General features: G+C 41.0%; 1 protein-coding gene across 1 annotated transcript in view; it reads right to left on the minus strand.

The window, feature by feature from the left end:
* Positions 1–632: 632 nt before the first annotated feature.
* fzr1a (fizzy/cell division cycle 20 related 1a) overlaps positions 633–20722 on the minus strand; it is a 50183-nt gene continuing 30093 nt past the window's right edge. Inside the window, exons 9-14 of the mRNA XM_041204710.1 lie at positions 20427–20529; positions 16656–16840; positions 15320–15553; positions 14202–14306; positions 8852–8944; positions 633–2987 (exon numbers count right to left, since the gene is read on the minus strand). Coding sequence (XP_041060644.1) covers positions 2946–2987; positions 8852–8944; positions 14202–14306; positions 15320–15553; positions 16656–16840; positions 20427–20529 — 762 coding nt within the window. The 3' untranslated portion in view covers positions 633–2945. The remainder of the gene's footprint in view (positions 2988–8851; positions 8945–14201; positions 14307–15319; positions 15554–16655; positions 16841–20426; positions 20530–20722) is intronic.

Consider the following 20722-nt stretch of genomic DNA (forward strand, 5'->3'; position numbering starts at 1 on the left):
GTTTGATTAAAGGTAATGCTGATGCTTCCAAAAAAACCCAACACAGAAGCATTATTCCTCAGCCATAAAATGTGTCTGTTTGGTATTCAGATTAAAGGTTACATTGACATATTCTTCCAGAACAGCAGATTAGAACTGGATCAGTAATGTTGTGTCTCCTCTTTAAAAAGAAAATACATCAGTTAATGAATATAGGTCTTAAGTTGGTACTTCGATTAAAAGTTAGTATTTTTCAAAAAGGAATGAAAATTGCTATTAAGGCTACACTTTGCCTCTTAAAAGATGTGTACGGCAACAGTGGTCCAATTCAGGTAATTTGTGTTTGGATTTTCACACCATGAACTTGATTAGAACCATTAGTATCCGCAGTGTCCTGCATTTAGTGGTTCTTCCCCCTGATTTTCCGTTGTGCAGAAACACTCTACTCTGAGAAATTGCCAACCAAGAGAGTGCTTTTGACTTTTTAAAAAATATTGTCAGACTGACCACATTACCAGAATAATCTTTTGTTTTAAAAATAATCTGTAAATAGACCAGGTAGTCATGTAATTAGTGGCACACTGCTTTTGCCCTTAAAATGTTTATAAAGAATTACTATTCAGAGCTTTATTCTTTCAAATAAAACACATCACTGAAAGGTCTTCTTTATGTTTAATGCCTCTTAGGTTTTGTTTTTAAATAGCTGAATAACTTTTATCATAACTATATACTACTATCCAATACGTTAAACATCTTTTTGTAAAACCTCATAAATGAATACAAATATTTGAATACATAACTTGTCATTAACTCTTGGATATTCTGCACAGAAATTAATTTGGCAAATAGCAAACAGGTATATATTGGGATTCTACTTAGTCGGCAAGGGCAGTACTAACAGAGTTGTAAAGCATTTATCATATATAGCACACAAACTGCTCAGTTCTCATTATACACCATACATTTACAACAGTTTTATGTACTGTTGTAAATTCAGCATGCCAGCCAGGAGACACTATGCTTTAAGATGAGACAACCATGCAGCACTGAAATCCTGCAATGTTGTTGTTAAGTAATCATCCCATTTTAAACTGTATTTCTCATTTTGACCTGGAAAATTTCACTGTTACCTGGTATTGGTTATAGTGTAGTGACTTCATCTTGACAGATGACAGACATTTATTGTTAAGTTTTGATCCTGTTTTATTAATTAGAGGAGCTGTCTTTTCAAGAGAAATAAGGAAAATAACAATGAAAGAGAAGGAGAGGGTAGGGAACATTATTCATCTTTATGTCCATGAACAGCTCTAAGGGTTCAGAAGTCAGATGTAATGTAATGTTCCCTCTACATTGCCTGAAACAGGTGGAAATCCAAACCGAGAAGCATTTCATCAATCTAATGTACCATCTATTCTGATAAACTGCAAGTGCTTTCCAGAAGTTTTCTAAATTATAAACGATTTTAATCTGCACAGGCATGACCACTGGAAACAAAATCAATACCCACACATTTAGATGTCTCAAATCAAAGTGGACATGTTTTATGCTGTCAAAGGTAGATTTGAACACAGGAGGTAGACACATTTTCTATTACTCACTCTAAAACATAGTCTTCTCTTAGTGTAACCTGAAAAAGCAAGGAAAATGATGAAAAGGTTCCACTGCAGGGCCCATCTAAGTTTCCAATTCATAATTAATGCAAAGGTCATGAATTTTTATAAAGGACCTGAATGAAGTATTATATAAAGATTCTTGTGAAACTATTCCTTAATATTTGGTGAATATATTTGGAGTTTCCTAGTTTTAGTTACAACACATGACTTGCAGGATCACTGTGCAATTCCAGTTTTGAAATGTACTAAAATACTTTTACATAGCAAACTTGCAGACCTCAGTGTATTATCCTAGGTGCAAATATTAGATTTCAAGTCACGTTGCGCAACACCATTTTACCATTTTCAACAGCTTTACTCACTTCAGATGGGCGTCAGAATGTTCATTCACAAATACAAACAACTTGAAAAGGCACACACTCACTATTACAGAACACAAAGCAGTTTTACAGCTCAACAAAAGACCACAGATGGCATAAAGTAACAGAAACAGGTGTACAAAAAATAACAGTCTTAGTAATGGTCGCCGCTAAAAGGTTAAAAAATTCAAGTGCTTTTTCCATCCATATTTGTACAGGTAGAAAGAAAAGCATTTTCAACATTATAAGCAGCAAGATATTTTAATCTCTCCAATACAATTTGAGGTTCATGCTTCATTGGATTTTTATATCTAGTATTAGAATTTTAGCCAATTCATAATTTTAATTAAAATAAGACTACTATTTTGTGCAGTTCAACATGATGTTAACCTACTGAAGCCAGACTGTTTAACAACAAAATACTTAATGGAAGTAATCTTCCTGCTTAATATTTTGAAAATCTTCGTAATACAGTTACAAAATATATATATAGGCACACAGGAAAGCCTGTTATTCAGGTTTTTTTAAAACATTATGCTTAACTCCATAATCAAGCTTTGTTTAGCATTCTCACTGCATTTCTAGAGCTTTATATTCAATGTACATTTTCCAATACGAACGGAAAAATATTTACAGGTAGCACTAAATAAAACGTGCTTCACATATCTCTTGACATTTCCATTTTTATCTGACAGTGTAAAGAAGCTGGCTTTTTATATGAACTGTACAAGAAAATTAGAACATCTGCACTTAACTAGACCTTAATTCAAAACCTTTGGCAATCTTTTCAAACAATTCTTTGTAAACAAACATAATTGAAAACATACTTTTAAAAATTCAAGCTGTTTGGAATGAGCAGCAAAATCCTTCAAAGTGTCTTCTTTCTAAGGTCCATCCAAATGAAAAAAAAATCAGTACCAGCATGATGAAAGTTTCTTGTATATTTATGGGATAATTGCCATGTTCCCTATTTAATGCACTATTTCCTCAATCATCATCGTATCCTTGTAAAGAGATTCAGCACAGATATGGATTCCTGTAAATCAATTTAAAAGAAAATGTAAGTTTCCACATTCATTAACCCACTCCCCGACCCCAAGTGTTTTATTTATCTCACATTTATTATTGCTGCACTGACCCAATATTCGGTATGCCTTCTAGGATATGTTTTCCTTAGTAGATCAACTGTCACTAGCATATCAAGTATTTATTTAATGTAAAGCATTGTGCTATTTCAAGATAATATCTTCCTTTTCGTACATGCACACACATTCCATTTTATTACAAAACATTTGTAGGTTCAGCAGATTGTTCCAGTAATTTTAGATAGCTGTGATCACCAACATTCAAAGCACCTGGCCAACCAGTTAGTTTAATTAGTAGATATGATTCGACAACATAAGCCAGTTTGTATTTGTCCACAAGACTATTTGTCATCGTGAAGACCCCAAAGATGAAGATTTGTGACACAGTCCCTGTGCAGTTTGAAAGTAATAGAGAAGCACCCAGCTATGATGTGATCTAGTTGAATTTTTGTTGAGTTGATTGTATGCAAGGTCAGAGATAAAGTGTCGATTTATTGAAGAGGTTCTCAACCATTTTGCTTCCAAAGTGTTGTAAAAATTCAATGCAACACAAGTATCTTTTCTGCATCAAAAAAATCATACAATTAAATATACTGTTTTTGTTTTGCTTACTTAACATAAAAATAAATGGGATCAACACTTTCAGTGTTTGAAACTACAGTACCACTGTCCAAAACCAGTGCCAAAAAACAGATAAGTGAATTAGACTGGACTTGGAAACGGATATCCTCACATACCTGACTTGAGTGCAAAGCATCAATTGCTTTTCTGGCATTGTTTGCAATACCCAAAGGATTGCCACCTTGCCCTTGTGATAGAACATGGAGGGTTTGTGGGAGATCCAGTGTGGTCAATACTTAACATATCCCATTCATCCACGTGACTATACAGTACCTGCCAGGTGCTCAACTGCTCCCAGCACCCGTCTGCATCGTCAAGTCAAGGAGCAACTCTGACTGGACAACGTTACTATCAGAGGGAATGCCGAATCTTTTAGTGCCACCCTTTTTTATTTAAGCACGGGCGTCTTTTCCCCCTTGCCAGGCCTATTTTGATTTATGTTACTAAAGTAGTTTTAATAAGTTTGATTTCACTTGAAGCTCATTCTCATTGTGTTACTTTTAATCCTTATCATTAGCTACAGTAGGACAGACCCTGTTGATGTGCTGTGGTACTGCTTCCCCTCCCAACACTTAGGAGGGCGTGGGTGACCAACAGTTAGTGGGTGAGGGACGTGTAATGCAAACCAGCCCCCACCCTGTGGGCCTGCTACAACAATGCATCGTGTACAGAAGCCTAGGTTGAAGCAACATTGCTATTGTGGGGAAAGGAGGCAGTCTCAATCCAGTGGGTGGAGCCTTTGCAAATGGCATATGGACAGAGATGGCTCCTTTTCTCCCTTCCCCATCTCCACTCATTATGGATCCCTTAAAATCTTCTCATTGACCCAACGTTGAGAAGCCCTGATTTATAGAAGTATCTACTGCTCACTCTTCATGCTATCAAGTTGATGAGGAAAGGTCAAAAGTAAATCAGAAAAGGTTAACCATATTAGGTGCCTTGAAGAGAGCTACGCTATTGGTGGATAAAAAAATTGGAGTGAATTGGTAACATGACATTGTCGCGGTGCATTTACCAATTGTGAAACAGCTATGCTGCAGGGGACCTGTAACCATGTGCGTGGACCAGATCACAAGGTGCCTGACAGATGTCTTATAGTAGTGTGCAGTTTAGTATTCAACACCTTAGTGTAGAAAGCAAGTCTAAACGAGAGGGCATTATTACGATATAAATAGCAAAGTGCATTGAGCAGATGAGCTTAAAGTGGAGGCTTTTGCTCCTAAGGCAAATCTGACATGATTTGTGATTAGGTTATTTTAAGTCTCGAGTAGATAGTTTTTGTAGGTTAGTGATTGGTTGAGGGAGATGCCAAGCAAACAGGATAAGGTTCCCATTTTAAGAAGTTAATCATTTACAATAAGTTCACAAGAGGTACTAGCATTGTGCAAATGAAAAATAGGACTCAGTATTTATAGTATTTGGTTGAAGATGCCATCTCAAGCAGCACTACCATCAGATTCATACCATCAATCAGGATGGAAAAGAAAAATTACTAGCTTGAGTATCAACGGCACAGTAAACAACATGGACTTATGTCAAAAACAGAATTACCTGGAAAAACTCAGCAGGTCTGGCAGCATCGGCGGAGAAGAAAAGAGTTGACGTTTCGAGTCCTCATGACCCTTCGACAGAACTTGAGTTCGAGTCCAGGAAAGAGCTGAAATATAAGCTGGTTTAAGGTGTGTGTGTGGGGGGCGGAGAGATAGAGAGACAGAGAGGTGGAGGGGGTTGGTGTGGTTGTAGCGACAAACAAGCAGTGATAGAAGCAGATCATCAAAAGATGTCAACAACAATAGTACAATAGAACACATAGGTGTTAAAGTTAAAGTTGGTGATATTATCTAAACGAATGTGCTAATTAAGAATGGATGGTAGGGCACTCAAGGTATAGCTCTAGTGGGTTTTTTTTTATTTTATATAATGGAAATAGGTGGGAAAAGGAAAATCTTTATAATTTATTGGGAAAAAAAAAGGGGGAAACAGAAAGGGGGTGGGGATGGGGGAGGGGACTCACGACCTAAAGTTGTTGAATTCAATATTCAGTCCGGAAGGCTGTAAAGTCCCTAGTCGGAAGATGCAAACTGGAGGAACAACACCTCATCTTCCGACTAGGGACTTTACAGCCTTCCGGACTGAATATTGAATTCAACAACTTTAGGTCGTGAGTCCCCTCCCCCATCCCCACCCCCTTTCTGTTTCCCCCTTCTTTTTTTTCCCAATAAATTATAAAGATTTTCCTTTTCCCACCTATTTCCATTATATATAAAAAAAACCCACTAGAGCTATACCTTGAGTGCCCTACCATCCATTCTTAATTAGCACATTCGTTTAGATAATATCACCAACTTTAACTTTAACACCTATGTGTTCTATTGTACTATTGTTGTTGACATCTTTTGATGATCTGCTTCTATCACTGCTTGTTTGTCGCTACAACCACACCAACCCCCTCCACCTCTCTGTCTCTCTATCTCTCCGCCCCCCACACACACACCTTAAACCAGCTTATATTTCAGCTCTTTCCTGGACTCGAACTCAAGTTCTGTCGAAGGGTCATGAGGACTCGAAACGTCAACTCTTTTCTTCTCCGCCGATGCTGCCAGACCTGCTGAGTTTTTCCAGGTAATTCTGTTTTTGTTTTGGATTTCCAGCATCCGCAGTTTTTTTGTTTTTATCTATGGACTTATGTCGTCTGGTTTCAAAAGAACACTGCACTTTATCCAGGCACACTCTGTATAAGTGCCAGAAAGCATGAAGGATTGTGGATTTTAGAGCTTTGTAGAATGCCACAAAATCATTTGTTAAGCATCCTCAAATGGGACATTATGTTGTAGGACTGTAATAATTCCATCCCATTCTCTCAGTTCCTTCGCCTCCGTCGCATCTGTTCTGATGATGCTACCTTCAAAAACAGTTCCTCTGACATGTCCTCCTTCTTCCTTAACCGAGGTTTTCCACCCACAGTTGTTGACAGGGCCCTCAACCGTGTCTGGCCCATCTCTCGAGCATCTGCCCTCACGCCTTCTCCTCCCTCCCAGAAACATGATAGGGTCCCCCTTGTCCTCACTTATCACCCCACCAGCCTCCACATTCCAAGGATCATCCTCCGCCATTTCCGCCAACTCCAGCATGATACCACCACAAAACACATCTTCCCTTCACCCCGCCCCCGGCGGCATTCCGTAGGGATCATTCCCTCCTGGACATCCTGGTCCACTCCTCCATCACCCCCTACTCCTCAACCCCCACCTACAGCACCTCCCCATGCCCACGCAAAAGATGCAACACCTGCCCTTTCATTTCCTCTCTCCTTACCGTCCAAGAGCCTAAACACTCCTTTCAAGTGAAGCAGCATTTCCCCCAACTTAGTCTACTGCATTCGTTGCTCCCAATGCGGTGACCTCTACATTGGAGACACCAAATGCAAACTGGGCGACTGCTTTGCAGAACACCTTTGGTCTGTCTACAAGAATGACCCAAACCTCCCTGTCGCTTGCCATTTTAACACTCCACCCTGCTCCCTTGCCCACATGTCTGTCCTTGGCTTGCTGCTTTGTTCCAGTGAAGCTCAACGCAAACTGGAGGAACAGCACCTCATCTTCCGACTAGGCACTTTACAGCCTTCCGGACTGAATACTGAATTCAACAACTTTAGATCTTGAACTCCCTCCCCCACCCCCATCCCCTTTCCGTTTCTTCCCCCTCCCTTTTGTTTTTTCCAATAATTTATATAGATTTTTCTTTTCCCACCTATTTCCATTATTTTTAAATCTATACCTTTTATGCCCTGTTAGTCTTATTTCAACCCACCCCCACTAGGGCTATCTGTACCTTGTGTGTCCTGCCATCCATTCTTAATTAGCACATTCTTTTAGATAATATCACCACCTTCAACACCTCTTTGTTCTTTTGTCTGTGACATTTTTTGATTACCTGCTCCTATCACTGCTTGCTTGTCCCTGCAACCACACCCACCCCCCACCTTAAACCAGCTTATATTTCACCCCTCTCCTATTTTAACTCAGTTCTGTTGAAGGGTCATGAGGACTCGAAACGTCAATTGTACTCTTCTCCGCTGATGCTGCCAGACCTGCTGAGTTTTTCAAGGTATTTCTGTTTTTGTTTTGAATTTCCAGCATCCGCAGTTTTTTGTTTTTATAATTATTTGTTCATTGGCCTCTGTGAACAAAGTGCAACTGGCTTTCTAAGGTTCCATCAATATTTCTTTGTCCTTCTGATGAGAGGTAGTTAAGGCTGATATGGATAATGTTGACTATGTGGGAAGTTGATGAGAACAGTATACAATGCTGGGTTTTGGTTGGCTGTTGATTGATATGAACCAGCTGATGTCAGGACCATAGTCTTGATCCCATCCCACTGAGTGGAAGGTGCCATGATATTTAGGGTCTTATATCAGGTTATAGTCATTACTAGAACAAAAATAGAAATACCCTGAAAAGCTTAGCAGGTCCGACAGCATCTGTGGAGAGGAACACATTCAACGCCTCGAGTCCGAATGACTCCCCGCTTCATGCTGTTGGACCTGCTGAGTTTTTCCGGGTATTTTTGTTTTTGTTCTAGATTTCCAGCATCCGCAGTATTTTGCTTTTATCTTATGGTCATTACTAGATGCCCAACTTTGTAACTGTCTTTGTCAGATTTTGAGAAACCCCATCTGTATGACACCTATTCCAAACCCCAATTTAGATAGCTGGGTTTCACTTGGTGACTCATTGCAATCTGGAATGCATCAATGACATCACAATGGTTAGTAGATAAAAAGCAATTATACTTAAGATGCTGCTATGGACGTATGTATTCTATTCCCCGATGACAAAACAAGGCAAGATGATCTTTCCTAGCCTCTACAAATACTGCATTGCAACTAGCTGCTGGCGGTTTGACAGATTGGTGCAATAATCTACTCCTCTTTTTGAATCCCTCTTCTGATTTTGTGGGAAGTAGTACAGCTTTTCTCCATGCTAAAACGGTCTAATGAATTAAGGAGCCAATCAAGGGGTAAAAACTATGTTCTATAGTGCTGTAAATTCTGATGGGGCAATAAACTACCACAGACCAACAACTCATACACAGCATGATCCTATAATGAATCAAACATAGGATCTACAGATTCTTTAACTAAAATCAAAGGTTCCTGGTACAGCTTTAATGTCACCATAGCTGCCTGGAATACCTTAGTTGAACGAGTTTTACTAAAAACATTCCAGAATCGGAGTGTTTCGTCTCCAGCTCCAGTTACTATGGCTTCTCCATCTGGTGACATTGCCTGTAGATAAAGAGAAAAGACAATTCAGTGTATTTACAATGATTTGTTAGCACAGTACATTTCCTTTGTAGCTTTAAAAGAAAAAAAAAAACTGTTTTCCACAAGATCTGCTTTTGCTATCTGCTCATTTATTTTCTCTCCTGACAGGGAAAGGATTGATGGGAAACTCCTACAAATACAGCTTAAATGAGAAGCCTGGCAAGAAAGATCACTTACCTTCCTAGTCAAAATCTACATTCACCTAGTTACAGGGGATTCGTAAAAATATGAGTGTAGACCCATCTATTTTGAGGCTATTGTACAAATGATATTTGTAACAGAAATACAGGTAAACAAAGTTTTTTAGTACGACTCTGAAAGTGGATCCTTCTCCAGAGTACATTGTCACAGGTCAATGTAGGCTGCAGCCCTCCCTCCCTCCCTACAACAGTTTCCGCAGCTGCAGGTCATCAAGTTGAGGTTCATTGTTTGATCTTGAATTCTGATATTTTTGCCTCATGAAAATTGTGCTAGTCTGCTCATGGCAGGGAGCTCCTCAATTTCAGTTGACACCACAAGCCTACAATGTTTAGGACTTTAACATTAGTCATGCACCTGGTAATTTCCTGAACTGCAGCTCAGAATGACTGGACTTTTAAAAATTCATTCACACAATGTGGGCATCGCTGGCTGGGCCAGGATTTATTGCCCAGCCCTAATTACCCTTGAGAAGGTGGTGGTGAGCTGCCTTCTTGAACTGCTGCAGTCCATGTGGTGTGGGTACACCCACAGTGCTGTTAAGAAGGGAGTTCCAGGATTGTGACCCAGCGACAGTGAAGGAACAACTGATATATTTCCAAGTCAGGATGCGAGTGACTTCGAGGGGAACTTCCAGGTAGTGGCGTTCCCATGTGTCTGCTGCCCTTGTCCTTCTAGATGGCAGCAGTCGTGGGTTTAGAAGGTGCTGTCCAAGGAGCCTCGCTGAGTTTCTGCAGTGCATTTTCTAGATGGTACACACTGCTGCCACTGTGCATCAGTGGTGGACAGACTGAATGTTTATGGATGGGGTGCCAATCAAGCAGGCTGCTTTGTCCTGGATGGTGTCAAGCTTCCTGAGTGTTGCTGGAGCTGCACTCATCTAGGCAAGCCGACAGTATTCCATCACACTCCTGACTTGTGCCTTGTTGACGGAGGGCAGTCTTTGGGGAGTCAGTAGGTGAGTACTCGCCACAGCATTCCTAGCCTCTGACCTGCTCTTAGAACCATAGAACACTACAGCACAGAAAAACAGGCCTTTCGGCCCCTCTAGTCTGTGCCGAAATATTATTCCGCTAGCCCCATTGACCTGCACCCAGTCCATAACCCTCCAGATCTCTCCCATCCATGTATCTATCTAATTTATTCTTAAAACTTAAGAGTGAGCCCGCATTTACCACGTCAGATGGCAGCTCGTTCCACACTCTCACCACTCTCTGAGTGAAGAAGTTCCCCCTAATGTTCCTCAGCTGCATTATCCTCCTATTTCTAGCCTCACTAGCACGTGGCACGGGTAGCACTCCTGAGATCGCAACCCTGGACGTCCTGTCCTTCAACTTTGCACCTAACTCCCTAAAATCTCTTTGCAGGACCTCCTCCTCCTTCCTATCCACATCATTGGTCCCTACATGGACCACGACATCTGGCTGCTCACCCTCCCTCCTGAGAATACTGAGAACTCGATCCGAGATATCACGGACCCTGGCACCAGGGAGGCAACAGACCATCCGGGATTCTCGATCTTTCCCACAGAACCTCTTATCTGTCCCCCTAACTATCAAATCCCCTATCACTACTGCTCTCCTCTTTTCCCTCCTTCCTTCCTGAGCTGAGGGTCCAGTCTCGGTGCCAGAGACGCGACCACTACAACTTGTCCCTGGTAGGTCGTCCCCACCAACAGTATCCAAAACGGTATGCCTAGTGTTAATGGGAACGGCCACAGGGGTGCTCTGCTCTTTCTATTCCCCTTCCCTCTCCTGACATTCACCCAGCTGCCTGCCTCCTGACTTTTAGGGGTGACTGTCTCCCTGAAACTCCTGTCTATTACTGCCCTTGCCTCCAGTATGATCCGAAGTTCATCCAGCTCCAGTTCCCTAAGTCGGTTTGTCAGGAGCTGTAGCTGGATGCACCTTTTGCAGGTGTAGTCATCGGCGACAATTGTGCTGTCCGTGACTTCCCACATGCTGCATTCGGAGCACTCGACTGCCCTGACTGCTGCCTCCATTACCTACTCCTAATTTAATTCAAGGAACTTACCCAGCCTTACCTCACTGGGAGCAAGCTCCTCCTCAGCCTCTGCTCGCTGAAGCCTCTCGAGCCAAAGCCTCAAAGCTCCACTCCTTCACTGGAACGCTCCTCTTCAGCTTCCCTTCTTTTTATTTTCAATCTCCCGACTGTCTCACCTCTCGCGCTGTTTTCAATCTCCCCATCGACTCTCCTCTCACGCTGTTTTCAATCTCCCCATCGACTCTCCTCTCACGCTGTTTTCAATCTCCCCATCGACTCTCCTCTCACGCTGTTTTCAATCTCCCCATCGACTCTGCTCTTGCGCTGTTTTCAATCTCCCCATCGACTCTGCTCTTGCGCTGTTTTCAATCTCCCCATCGACTCTCCTCTCGCGCTGTTTTCAATCTCCCGACCGACTCTCCTCTCGCGCTGTTTTCAATCTCCCCATCGACTCTCCTCTTGCGCTGTTTTCAATCTTCCTATCGACTCTCCTCTCGCGCTGTTTTCAATCTTCCCATCGACTCTCCTCTCGCGCTATTTTCAATCTCCCGACCGACTCTCCTCTCGTGCTGTTTTCAATCTTCCCATTGACTCTCCTCTCGCGCTATTTTCAATCTCCCGACCGACTCTCCTCTCGCGCTGTTTTCAATATCCCAATCACCTCTCCTCTCGCGCTGTTTTCAATCTCCCAATCACCTCTCCTCTCGCGCTGTTTTCAATCTCCCGACCGACTCTCCTCTCGCGCTGTTTTCAATCTCCCGACCGACTCTCCTCTCGCGCTGTTTTCAATCTCCCCATCGACTCTCCTCTCGCGCTGTTTTCAATCTCCCCATCGACTCTCCTCTCACGCTGTTTTCAATCTCCCCATCGACTCTCCTCTCACGCTGTTTTCAATCTCCCCATCGACTTTGCTCTTGCGCTGTTTTCAATCTCCCCATCGACTCTGCTCTTGCGCTGTTTTCAATCTCCCCATCGACTCTCCTCTCGCGTTGTTTTCAATCTCCCGACCGACTCTCCTCTCGCGCTGTTTTCAATCTCCCCATCGACTCTCCTCTCGCGCTGTTTTCAATCTTCCCATCGACTCTCCTCTCGCGCTGTTTTCAATCTCCCCATCGACTCTCCTCTCGCGCTGTTTTCAATCTTCCCATCGACTCTCCTCTCGCGCTATTTTCAATCTCCCGACCGACTCTCCTCTCGCGCTGTTTTCAATCTTCCCATCGACTCTCCTCTCGCGCTGTTTTCAATCTCCCAATCACCTCTCCTCTCGCGCTGTTTTCAATCTCCCAATCACCTCTCCTCTCGCGCTGTTTTCAATCTTCCCATCGACTCTCCTCTCGCGCTATTTTCAATCTCCCGACCGACTCTCCTCTCGCGCTGTTTTCAATCTCCCAATCACCTCTCCTCTCGCGCTGTTTTCAATCTCCCCATCGACTCTCCTCTCGCGCTGTTTTCAATCTCCCAATCACCTCTCCTCTCGTGCTGTTTTCAATCTCCTGACCGACTCTCCTCCGCTCTTGTAGCCACAGTAATTATATGTTCAGTTTCTGGTCAATGGCAACCCCCAGGGAGTTGATAGCGGGATTCATCGATGGTAATGCCGTTGAATGTTAAGGGGGCAATGGTTAGATTCTCGTTGGAGATGGTCAGTGCCTGGCGCTTGTGTGGCGCATATGTTACTTGCCACTTGTTAGCCCAAGCCTGGACATTGTCCAGGTTTTGCAAATTTGGACACGACTCCTCAGATACTGAAGCAGTCTAAACATTGCACAATCATCAGTGAACATCCCCACTTCTGATGTTATGATGGAATGAAGGTCCTTGGTGAAGCAGCTGAATGATGGGGCCTAGGACACTACCCTGAGGAACTCCTGCAGTGATGTCCTGGAACAGGGATGATTAACCTCCAACAACCACAACCATCTTTCTTTGTGCTAGCTTTGATGCAGGGACATGACCAAAGTAAGTGTAGGAATGTGTCTTGTTGGCCACAGTGCAACTACCTGGTATGGATAGGTGAAATCTGTGGAGTTTTTGTGGTCTGGTATGAGTGATTTGCAGCAAATGAAATGTATGACCTTTAGTAGGCCATCTTGCCAGAAGTGATGTTTCAGATCTGGCTGCAGGTCTCCTCTCATTACTCCTCCTCCTCCTCACTTCAGTCAGCCTGGATCTCCAGGCTTTCTGGTGGTATGGTAATGCATAGAGTGGAAATGTATACGCAGCAGGCTGAGGAGTGGAGGAAAAGTTCCAGGAGATTGGCTCAAATTGAAATCTGCAAAGTATTGCATAGTTCTTGGAGGCAGTGCTACAACTGGAGATAGCTATACTAACCTTGCTGGAAGAAGTGACAGTTCTTCGAGGCAATTTTTTTCTTGGTTCAAAGCCTTGGCATACAATTTCCTTACATTCAAGTTCAATATTCTAGGACTGAAAAGGATGAAGTACATTTATGGCAAAAGAGGAATCTGTTTTAGGGACGGGAGGGGCTCCAGCCTACACTGACCTATCCATACATATTCTGGAGAAGCAGCCACTTTCATTGTGGCCATATATCTTCACCAAAGCCCTTCATATTAACCCCTAGTTTAAGTAATTGGCGCTGAGTTTGTAGGGTTGGTTCACTGATGTCTTAGGTATCCAAACCCAGTGTTACATTGACTGGCATACCCTAAACTGCCCTGTGCAGGTCTTTGTCATGCAGAAGCCATATTTATTAGCTTTGCATGAAATAATACAAGCGTTACTGAGCAGAGATGAAATTAATGAGATGCAATTAACAACAGGTCTTTTGTCAACAATCATTTAGAATGAATAGCTTAAATTACCATTTGAAGGCTGCTGATGCTTAATATCAACATTAGCAAAATGGAGTAAGCCCATGCAGTTATCTTGAGTCAATCAGCCTTATAGCTTTTTAGCATTGAATGCATGTGTAGATTATACAGAGCCAAAAACGTCATAATCTTAATCCATGCATTATACAAAATGAATGTGAAAATCATAAAGAGTAACTCACCAAGTATAGCACTCTGTATGAATGTCCAGTCAGTTTGGCTACTTGTGTTAATGATGGATACTTCCACACTAGGATTTGATTTTGTGAATATCCATGAGTACTCACCTAAAAATAATAGAACTGTTTTATTAATATAATCATAAAAATTTACATAAAGCCACAGTGGTGCCACATAAAATATGTGAAAGAGAAAAGATTAATCAATTGTGCTCCAGTCATTATTACTGTTACACAACAGCGCCAACATTTTCCAACATTACTGTGTAATTCCTAAATTATTCTGGGGTTCAGTTAGTGCCCAATCGCAACAAAGCCCTTTTCTCAACCACCATAAAATCTGCATAACTTCTTACCCATTTTATGTTCTCACAATTATGTATTAATGATGAGGCCGCAATTTTTTTTTTTTATTCGTTCATGGGATATGCCAGCATTGATTGCCCATCCCTAATTGCCCTTGTTCAGAGGGCATTTAAGAGTCAACCACATCGCTGTGGGTCTGGAGTCACACGTGGGCCAGACCAGGTAAATACGGCAGATTTCCTTCCCTAAAGGACATTAGTGAACCAGATGGGTTTTTATGACAATTGGCAATGGCTTCGTGGTCATCACTAGACTTCTATTCCAGATTTTTATTGAATCCAGATTTCACCATCTGCCGTTGTGGGATTTGAACCCAGGTCCCCAGAGCATTATCCTGGGTCTCTGGATTACCAGCCCCGAATTTACTTGCTAAGTTAATTCTTTGTGACTTCTACTGAGCCAAGAAAACAATATTAAAACAATACCCTTAAAGGAAATGAAATGAAATTTTTAAAATACACTAAATCCAGATAAAATGTAATTTTATTCATTCTCAGAACGTGCCCATCACTGGCATGGTCAACATTAATTGCCACTCCTAGATCTGGCAAACTAAGTGATTTGCTAGGCATGAGTGTTGTAAGAGTTAACCACACTGGTTTGGGATTGGAGTCACAGATAAGCCAGACCAGGTAAAGATGGCAAATTTCCTTCTCTAAAAGGACAATAAACTTTTTGGGATTAAGACAATTCAATAGCTTAGGCTTTTAGATACCAGATGCACTAAAACAACAAATGAATTACTTTGTACTTACTAGTTCATTTGCATGTTTGGACCAAGCAAGGTTGCACACCTGGGAACCCGTATCAATGCACTGTAAAGGTTGAGATGTAAGAGTATTCCAGAAACGGATGCACCGGTCAGCAGTTCCACCACCTGATGCAAGGAGGCCATGCTGATGGGGGGACCAGGCAATAGCTTTCACTGCTGCAAGATGCTCTGTATACTGCTGTACTGGTCCTGAACTGGAGTTGTTCCACACCAGAAGCTAAACAATGATAAGTTACATGCAAAATAATCAGATTTTGCAATATGAAGAACAATCTATTTTCTCTTTAAATAATTTTTGAATCCTAAGATTTAAGTGAATCAAAGTACAACAGAGTTCCACAAATCACATACAGCTTATTTTTTTCCCCAGGAGCAGAAAGAATTTTAGCTGGGTAGCACTAACTCTTCACTAATACCAGCAGTTAATAGATTGGTGGACTGATTCATTGTCCTAAGCAGCATGCAACAGACAATAAAGTCAATCAAATCACTTCAGATGAAGCAAAAATATATGGAAATTGGACCCCCATTAATAAGAGTATTGCACAAAATCTTAATCAACAAACTCTGGATCAGTTAAGTATTGGAACTACAATACACCTCTATAGAGAGTAATCTGTTTTTTAATTATTCTGCTCATTCAGCAAACCAGATGGCTTGATCGTTCCTGAATAATACCATTGTTTGTGTGCATATACACCTGCCTGTACTTGATCACACAGCAATGGCACAGGCCATTAGTTTTTAAAAGCTCAAGTTCAAAAAATTCCATCATTTGAAATGAGGAAGCGCAAGCCCCGGTAATACAAACTATGTTCAAAAGTGAACATGTATACTGTTTGCATCTATTTTCACCAATGTAGCTCAGAATAAGCTGTTCCTGTAAGAAAACTATGGCTTATACTTGCTACCTCCTCACAACAGTGCAGTGAGAGGGGGATATTGGTGGACAGAGCACCACAGTACCGTCTTAGTTTACAAGTTTTCCCCTGTGCCCATTTTGTTCCTTGATCCTTCTCAAAGTGCTTCCCCAATGGTTCTCATTGCATTTCAGTACCTCACCCTGGTGGCAATTACTCATGTATGAGCTGCAAAAGTGAACGTGGTCAGCTATCTCCCATCAGAAGGATCATAGTCAAGGCAGTTCCAGTTCAGGTGTTCCTTTTTTTAAAAAATGGAATTACTCGAGTGGGAACCCCATTTCATTTTCCAAAAGAAAGGAGCATCAAACCCAACTGTAAAGCCCCTATGACTACTACAGCCTAGATCAGCTAATTCAGTTTTCATTATGTTTGTTTTTTTTAAATAGATTTTATTACCTTGTTATCATTTCCGCCAGAGGCCAGAAGCTGGTGATCTGTCGACCATTTCAAACCACAAACTTCCTGTCTGTGACCTTGAAGTCGTCGCTCTGATTGCAATGGTGGGGTACGGATATCTCTCTGAAGAATAAGACGGTCTCTACTTCCTGATGACAGCTGATCAGCATTCCATGCAAGAGCCCCTATAAGCACAAATCAATCTTAAATGTAAACTGCTTGCAGTGCTGAAAATGTACACAACCAGTGACAACTTGTGTTGACTTTATTTTAACAGAAAGCTGCTTTAATGAGTTGATCGGAAGCAAATTTGTCTGCTGACAACAGTCCAGCAGAAAGTAAATACAAAGTTATTTTTTCATTTCTACCAAATTTTAATCTTGCATACACAATATGGAATAGCATAGACATCAGTAATGTCTTTAAAAGTCCGCTTTTGTGTTCCCATTTGGAAGTGGGTCAGTTTCATGAATATTTTATTTCAGCTTCCAAGACCTTAGACTTATAGGTTCAGGATGACGTAAATACATTAATAGACTTTTGAAGAATTAAGTTGCAAGTAAAAAGGCAGACATAGCAATCGTACTGGGACACCTAGCAATAGTTTTACTGCTTTGTCCACCTGAATATACTTTAAATAAAATTAGACAGTATAATTGTTAATCTTTGAGGAGCAGAAAAGAAATGAGAGGAACTATTTCTGTCAAAGACCAGTATCTCTCAACACATAAAGCTATTATATCTAAAAAAAGAGCTACATCTATACTATTCATATGCAACGTTTTCTGTCATAATGTAGAGGTACATGAACACATGATTGTAGAAAACTGAAAACTAAAAATGTTACTCATTGGTCCATATTAATCAGCTGATTTTTCTGATGACCACACTGGAATTTGCTTCTTATTTTGTCAAATCACTCTTCCTTCTTCCAGTAAATATGATAAATTTCTGTATTTTATTTTTAGGGGTTGAGGGAGACCTGGTTAAGCATCATGCACATACTTTTTAACTTTAAGTTGTGACTAGTTGTAACTGAAAAGGAACCACTTGGTGTTGACCACCTCCATGAAATAAAAAAAGTTGCTCACATCCATTCTTAAATTCAACGACAGACTATTCATCTACTTAATTGCTGCAGTCTGTTCTCATAAGTTAGGTCAAAGCTTGCTCCCTTTGAAATGTTGATGCATGCGTGTCTCATCAAGGAACGCATTTGAGAATTAAGATACCCAATGTCTCCAAGATGTGTGGCATATATGACTTCTTTGACAGTAAGGCCTTGTCCTCAATACACAACTTTAGTTCAGTTCACTACCAAATATGCGGATCTTAGAGAAAGGTGGAGAGGCAGAGCAGTTTAGGGAGGGAATTCCACAGGATGATACACCTAGACAGATGAAAATACAACTGTCAAAGGTGAAGTGAGAATATAGAAGAAGTTGGGGCCAGAGAGATAATGGACTGTACATTAGGATTGGTAGATGTTATGGAGAAAGAAAGAGCAAAGGACCTAAAGACATTTAAGACTGTGCCAAGAATTATTAATTTGAGGCATTAGGGTACTGGAAGGTAATATGGATAAGGAGGATACAGGTGGGAGGCAAGTAAAATTTGGTGCAGCATAAGATATGAGCAAATGTAATTTGGACAAACTATAAAAGGGTGGAAAATGGAAGGCTAACAAGGGAAACATTTATGTAATCTAGCCTAGAGATGATAAAGGCACAAATGAGGATGTCAACAGTGAACAGGCTTAAGTAGGGACAAAAACAGTCTTTGTAATGGAAATTGGAAACTCAGTTTGAATTGGAAGGGCATCAAGGGTGAAAACAGTTCAACTTACCCAGGGACACTGCCCAAGGAGTTAATGATGAGGGAGGAAAATTTGTGTCGGGGCTGAAAATAATGACTTTTGATTTGCCAATATTTAAGGGGAGGAATTTTAAACTAAAGGAAGTGGTCAAATTAGGGTTAGGGTAAACTGTCCTACTTATGGCATGGACAAGAGTGTACTGGAAATTCTGGCTACTTCTGCCATGAACATAGGTAGGGGAGGAAAAAGAGACAGAGCCTGAACTGGAACCCTGCTTTGTTTGTGTTGCTGATTATTGTAGCACTCGGTGTGCGAAGGTGTGCCACATTGCTAAGTCAAAATGTTAAGCCAAGAAATAGTCTGTTTGTTCAAGTGGACATTAAGGGTCCCATGGTGCTATTCAAATGATTACACTGGAGTTTTCTAGTTGTTATGCTCAAACATCACCACCAAAAACTGATTATCTCAGCATTCATCTGACTGCTGTTTGCGAACTGCTTTCCACATTTACCTACATGAGAACTGTCCTAGGATTTCAAAAATGAATCATTATACAAAGTGCTTCAAGATTTGGATGAATAGGGGACAAAAAAGAAAGTGTGTTATGAATGCAAAGTTTTATAAGATTGTCCCTTTAATTTAAGGTAAAATGGAATAGTGAAGAGACATGTGATCTGCCTGAAAACAAGCCTGTTTGGTTTGGTTACCGTGGAGACTGGGGGGAATGGGTGGGGGGGTGAGTCACCTAGGTTAAGACTTACTGAACCCATGTACCATGTTTCACACCTGAACACAAAGAGAGAGAAGCAGCTATCTATAGGCCTACAGGCTCCCGGACAGTGTTTGGGAAAAAAAACCCTAGATGCCGAGAGAGAGAGAAAGATATAGATCCAAAGGCTGCAGCTTGTGTGGTCTGCAAAGAGAAGAGTGCTGCCTTTCTGTGCACTACTTGGCAGAATGCAGGGGAATTTTTGTCCTTTGGTCTAAGGAGGAACACCTGCAGCATATTAAGGACACTGGAAGATTTGTCCTGGCCAGGCTGGAGAAGGAATTGCCAGAATGGGCCTTAATGCTTAAAGTCAGTTCAGGAATTCTCCAAAAACGAAGGGAAGTGCCTTTTGACAGTCACGGAACATTACAACTCAGTGAAACGGGGAGAAGTGAATCCATTGGAAGCTGGGAGCGACTGTGAACTGTTTCCTATAAAGACTGTAATCCGGTGGAGAGTGTGCTGTGAAGTATATATGCAGCGTGGGGTTATCGGTTGTGTTAAGACATTAATAAGGGTTATCATTTCTGTAATTTAGAATATTGGTTGCCTACTAAGAAATGTTTAATCGATGCTGATTTTAGTTTGTTACTATAAAAGTCTTAAAACTTAAAACTTGTCATGCAATTCCTTCATGTCAATCACTGGGAATTCAAATATCTTTCAAAAAGTTATTGGTCTCTATGGGGATCATAATATGTCTAACAAGTGGAGGTCGTGATAGAGGAAAGTAAATAAGAGGCGGCGGGGGGTAGTTGGATGAGATGAAATAACAAGCACAGGCAAAAAAAAATGATTTCTGTCTGCAAGTAATAAAAAAATTAACTGTTCAATTTTAACAAAAATTGAAAAACTACCTTCATCCTCCATACAATCATTTCACCAATTCTGAAGCGTTGCATTATAAACATGGTAATATGGGCAGCATATCTGTGCTAGTGTCTTATGCTAAAAGGGCTAGCAGAGACCTTTTGGAGCCTATGAAAATGGCAATATCTGAAGGATATATAAATTGGCTGGAAAATCAAATGTTTTATTCAAAATATTGTCTCTGTTCCTTCATACTAATTATTTGTTATATGAACACGTTTGTGCTCCACAAAGTTGTAGCAGGTTTCAAAATTCTAATTTAAAGATGCTCTTGGCAAATCAAAACAGTTCCACGAACTTCAATCCAACAACTTACCCACTCTAGCAGAGTGCCCTTCAAGTGTGGATAATTTCTTCCCAGCAGCTGTATCCCAGATCTGAACATATCCTTTGTGTGTCCCAACTGCTACCAAATTTCCCTAGAATAAATTAAATAATTTTGATTCCAAGATCCTTTTCAGTTACTACCTATAAATGGTAACTATTATTGCTACCAATAATGGCTGGAAATTAAGATAATACACTTTAAAACTTATTTTTGCCTGAAAAACGATGGCTTTGTATAATTACAGCAATTAAAATTCCCATTTCAAAGTATTTTTTCTGACATAT

The sequence above is a fragment of the Carcharodon carcharias genome, chromosome 14, assembly GCF_017639515.1.
Source record: "Carcharodon carcharias isolate sCarCar2 chromosome 14, sCarCar2.pri, whole genome shotgun sequence".
Taxonomy (NCBI): Eukaryota; Metazoa; Chordata; class Chondrichthyes; order Lamniformes; family Lamnidae; genus Carcharodon; species Carcharodon carcharias.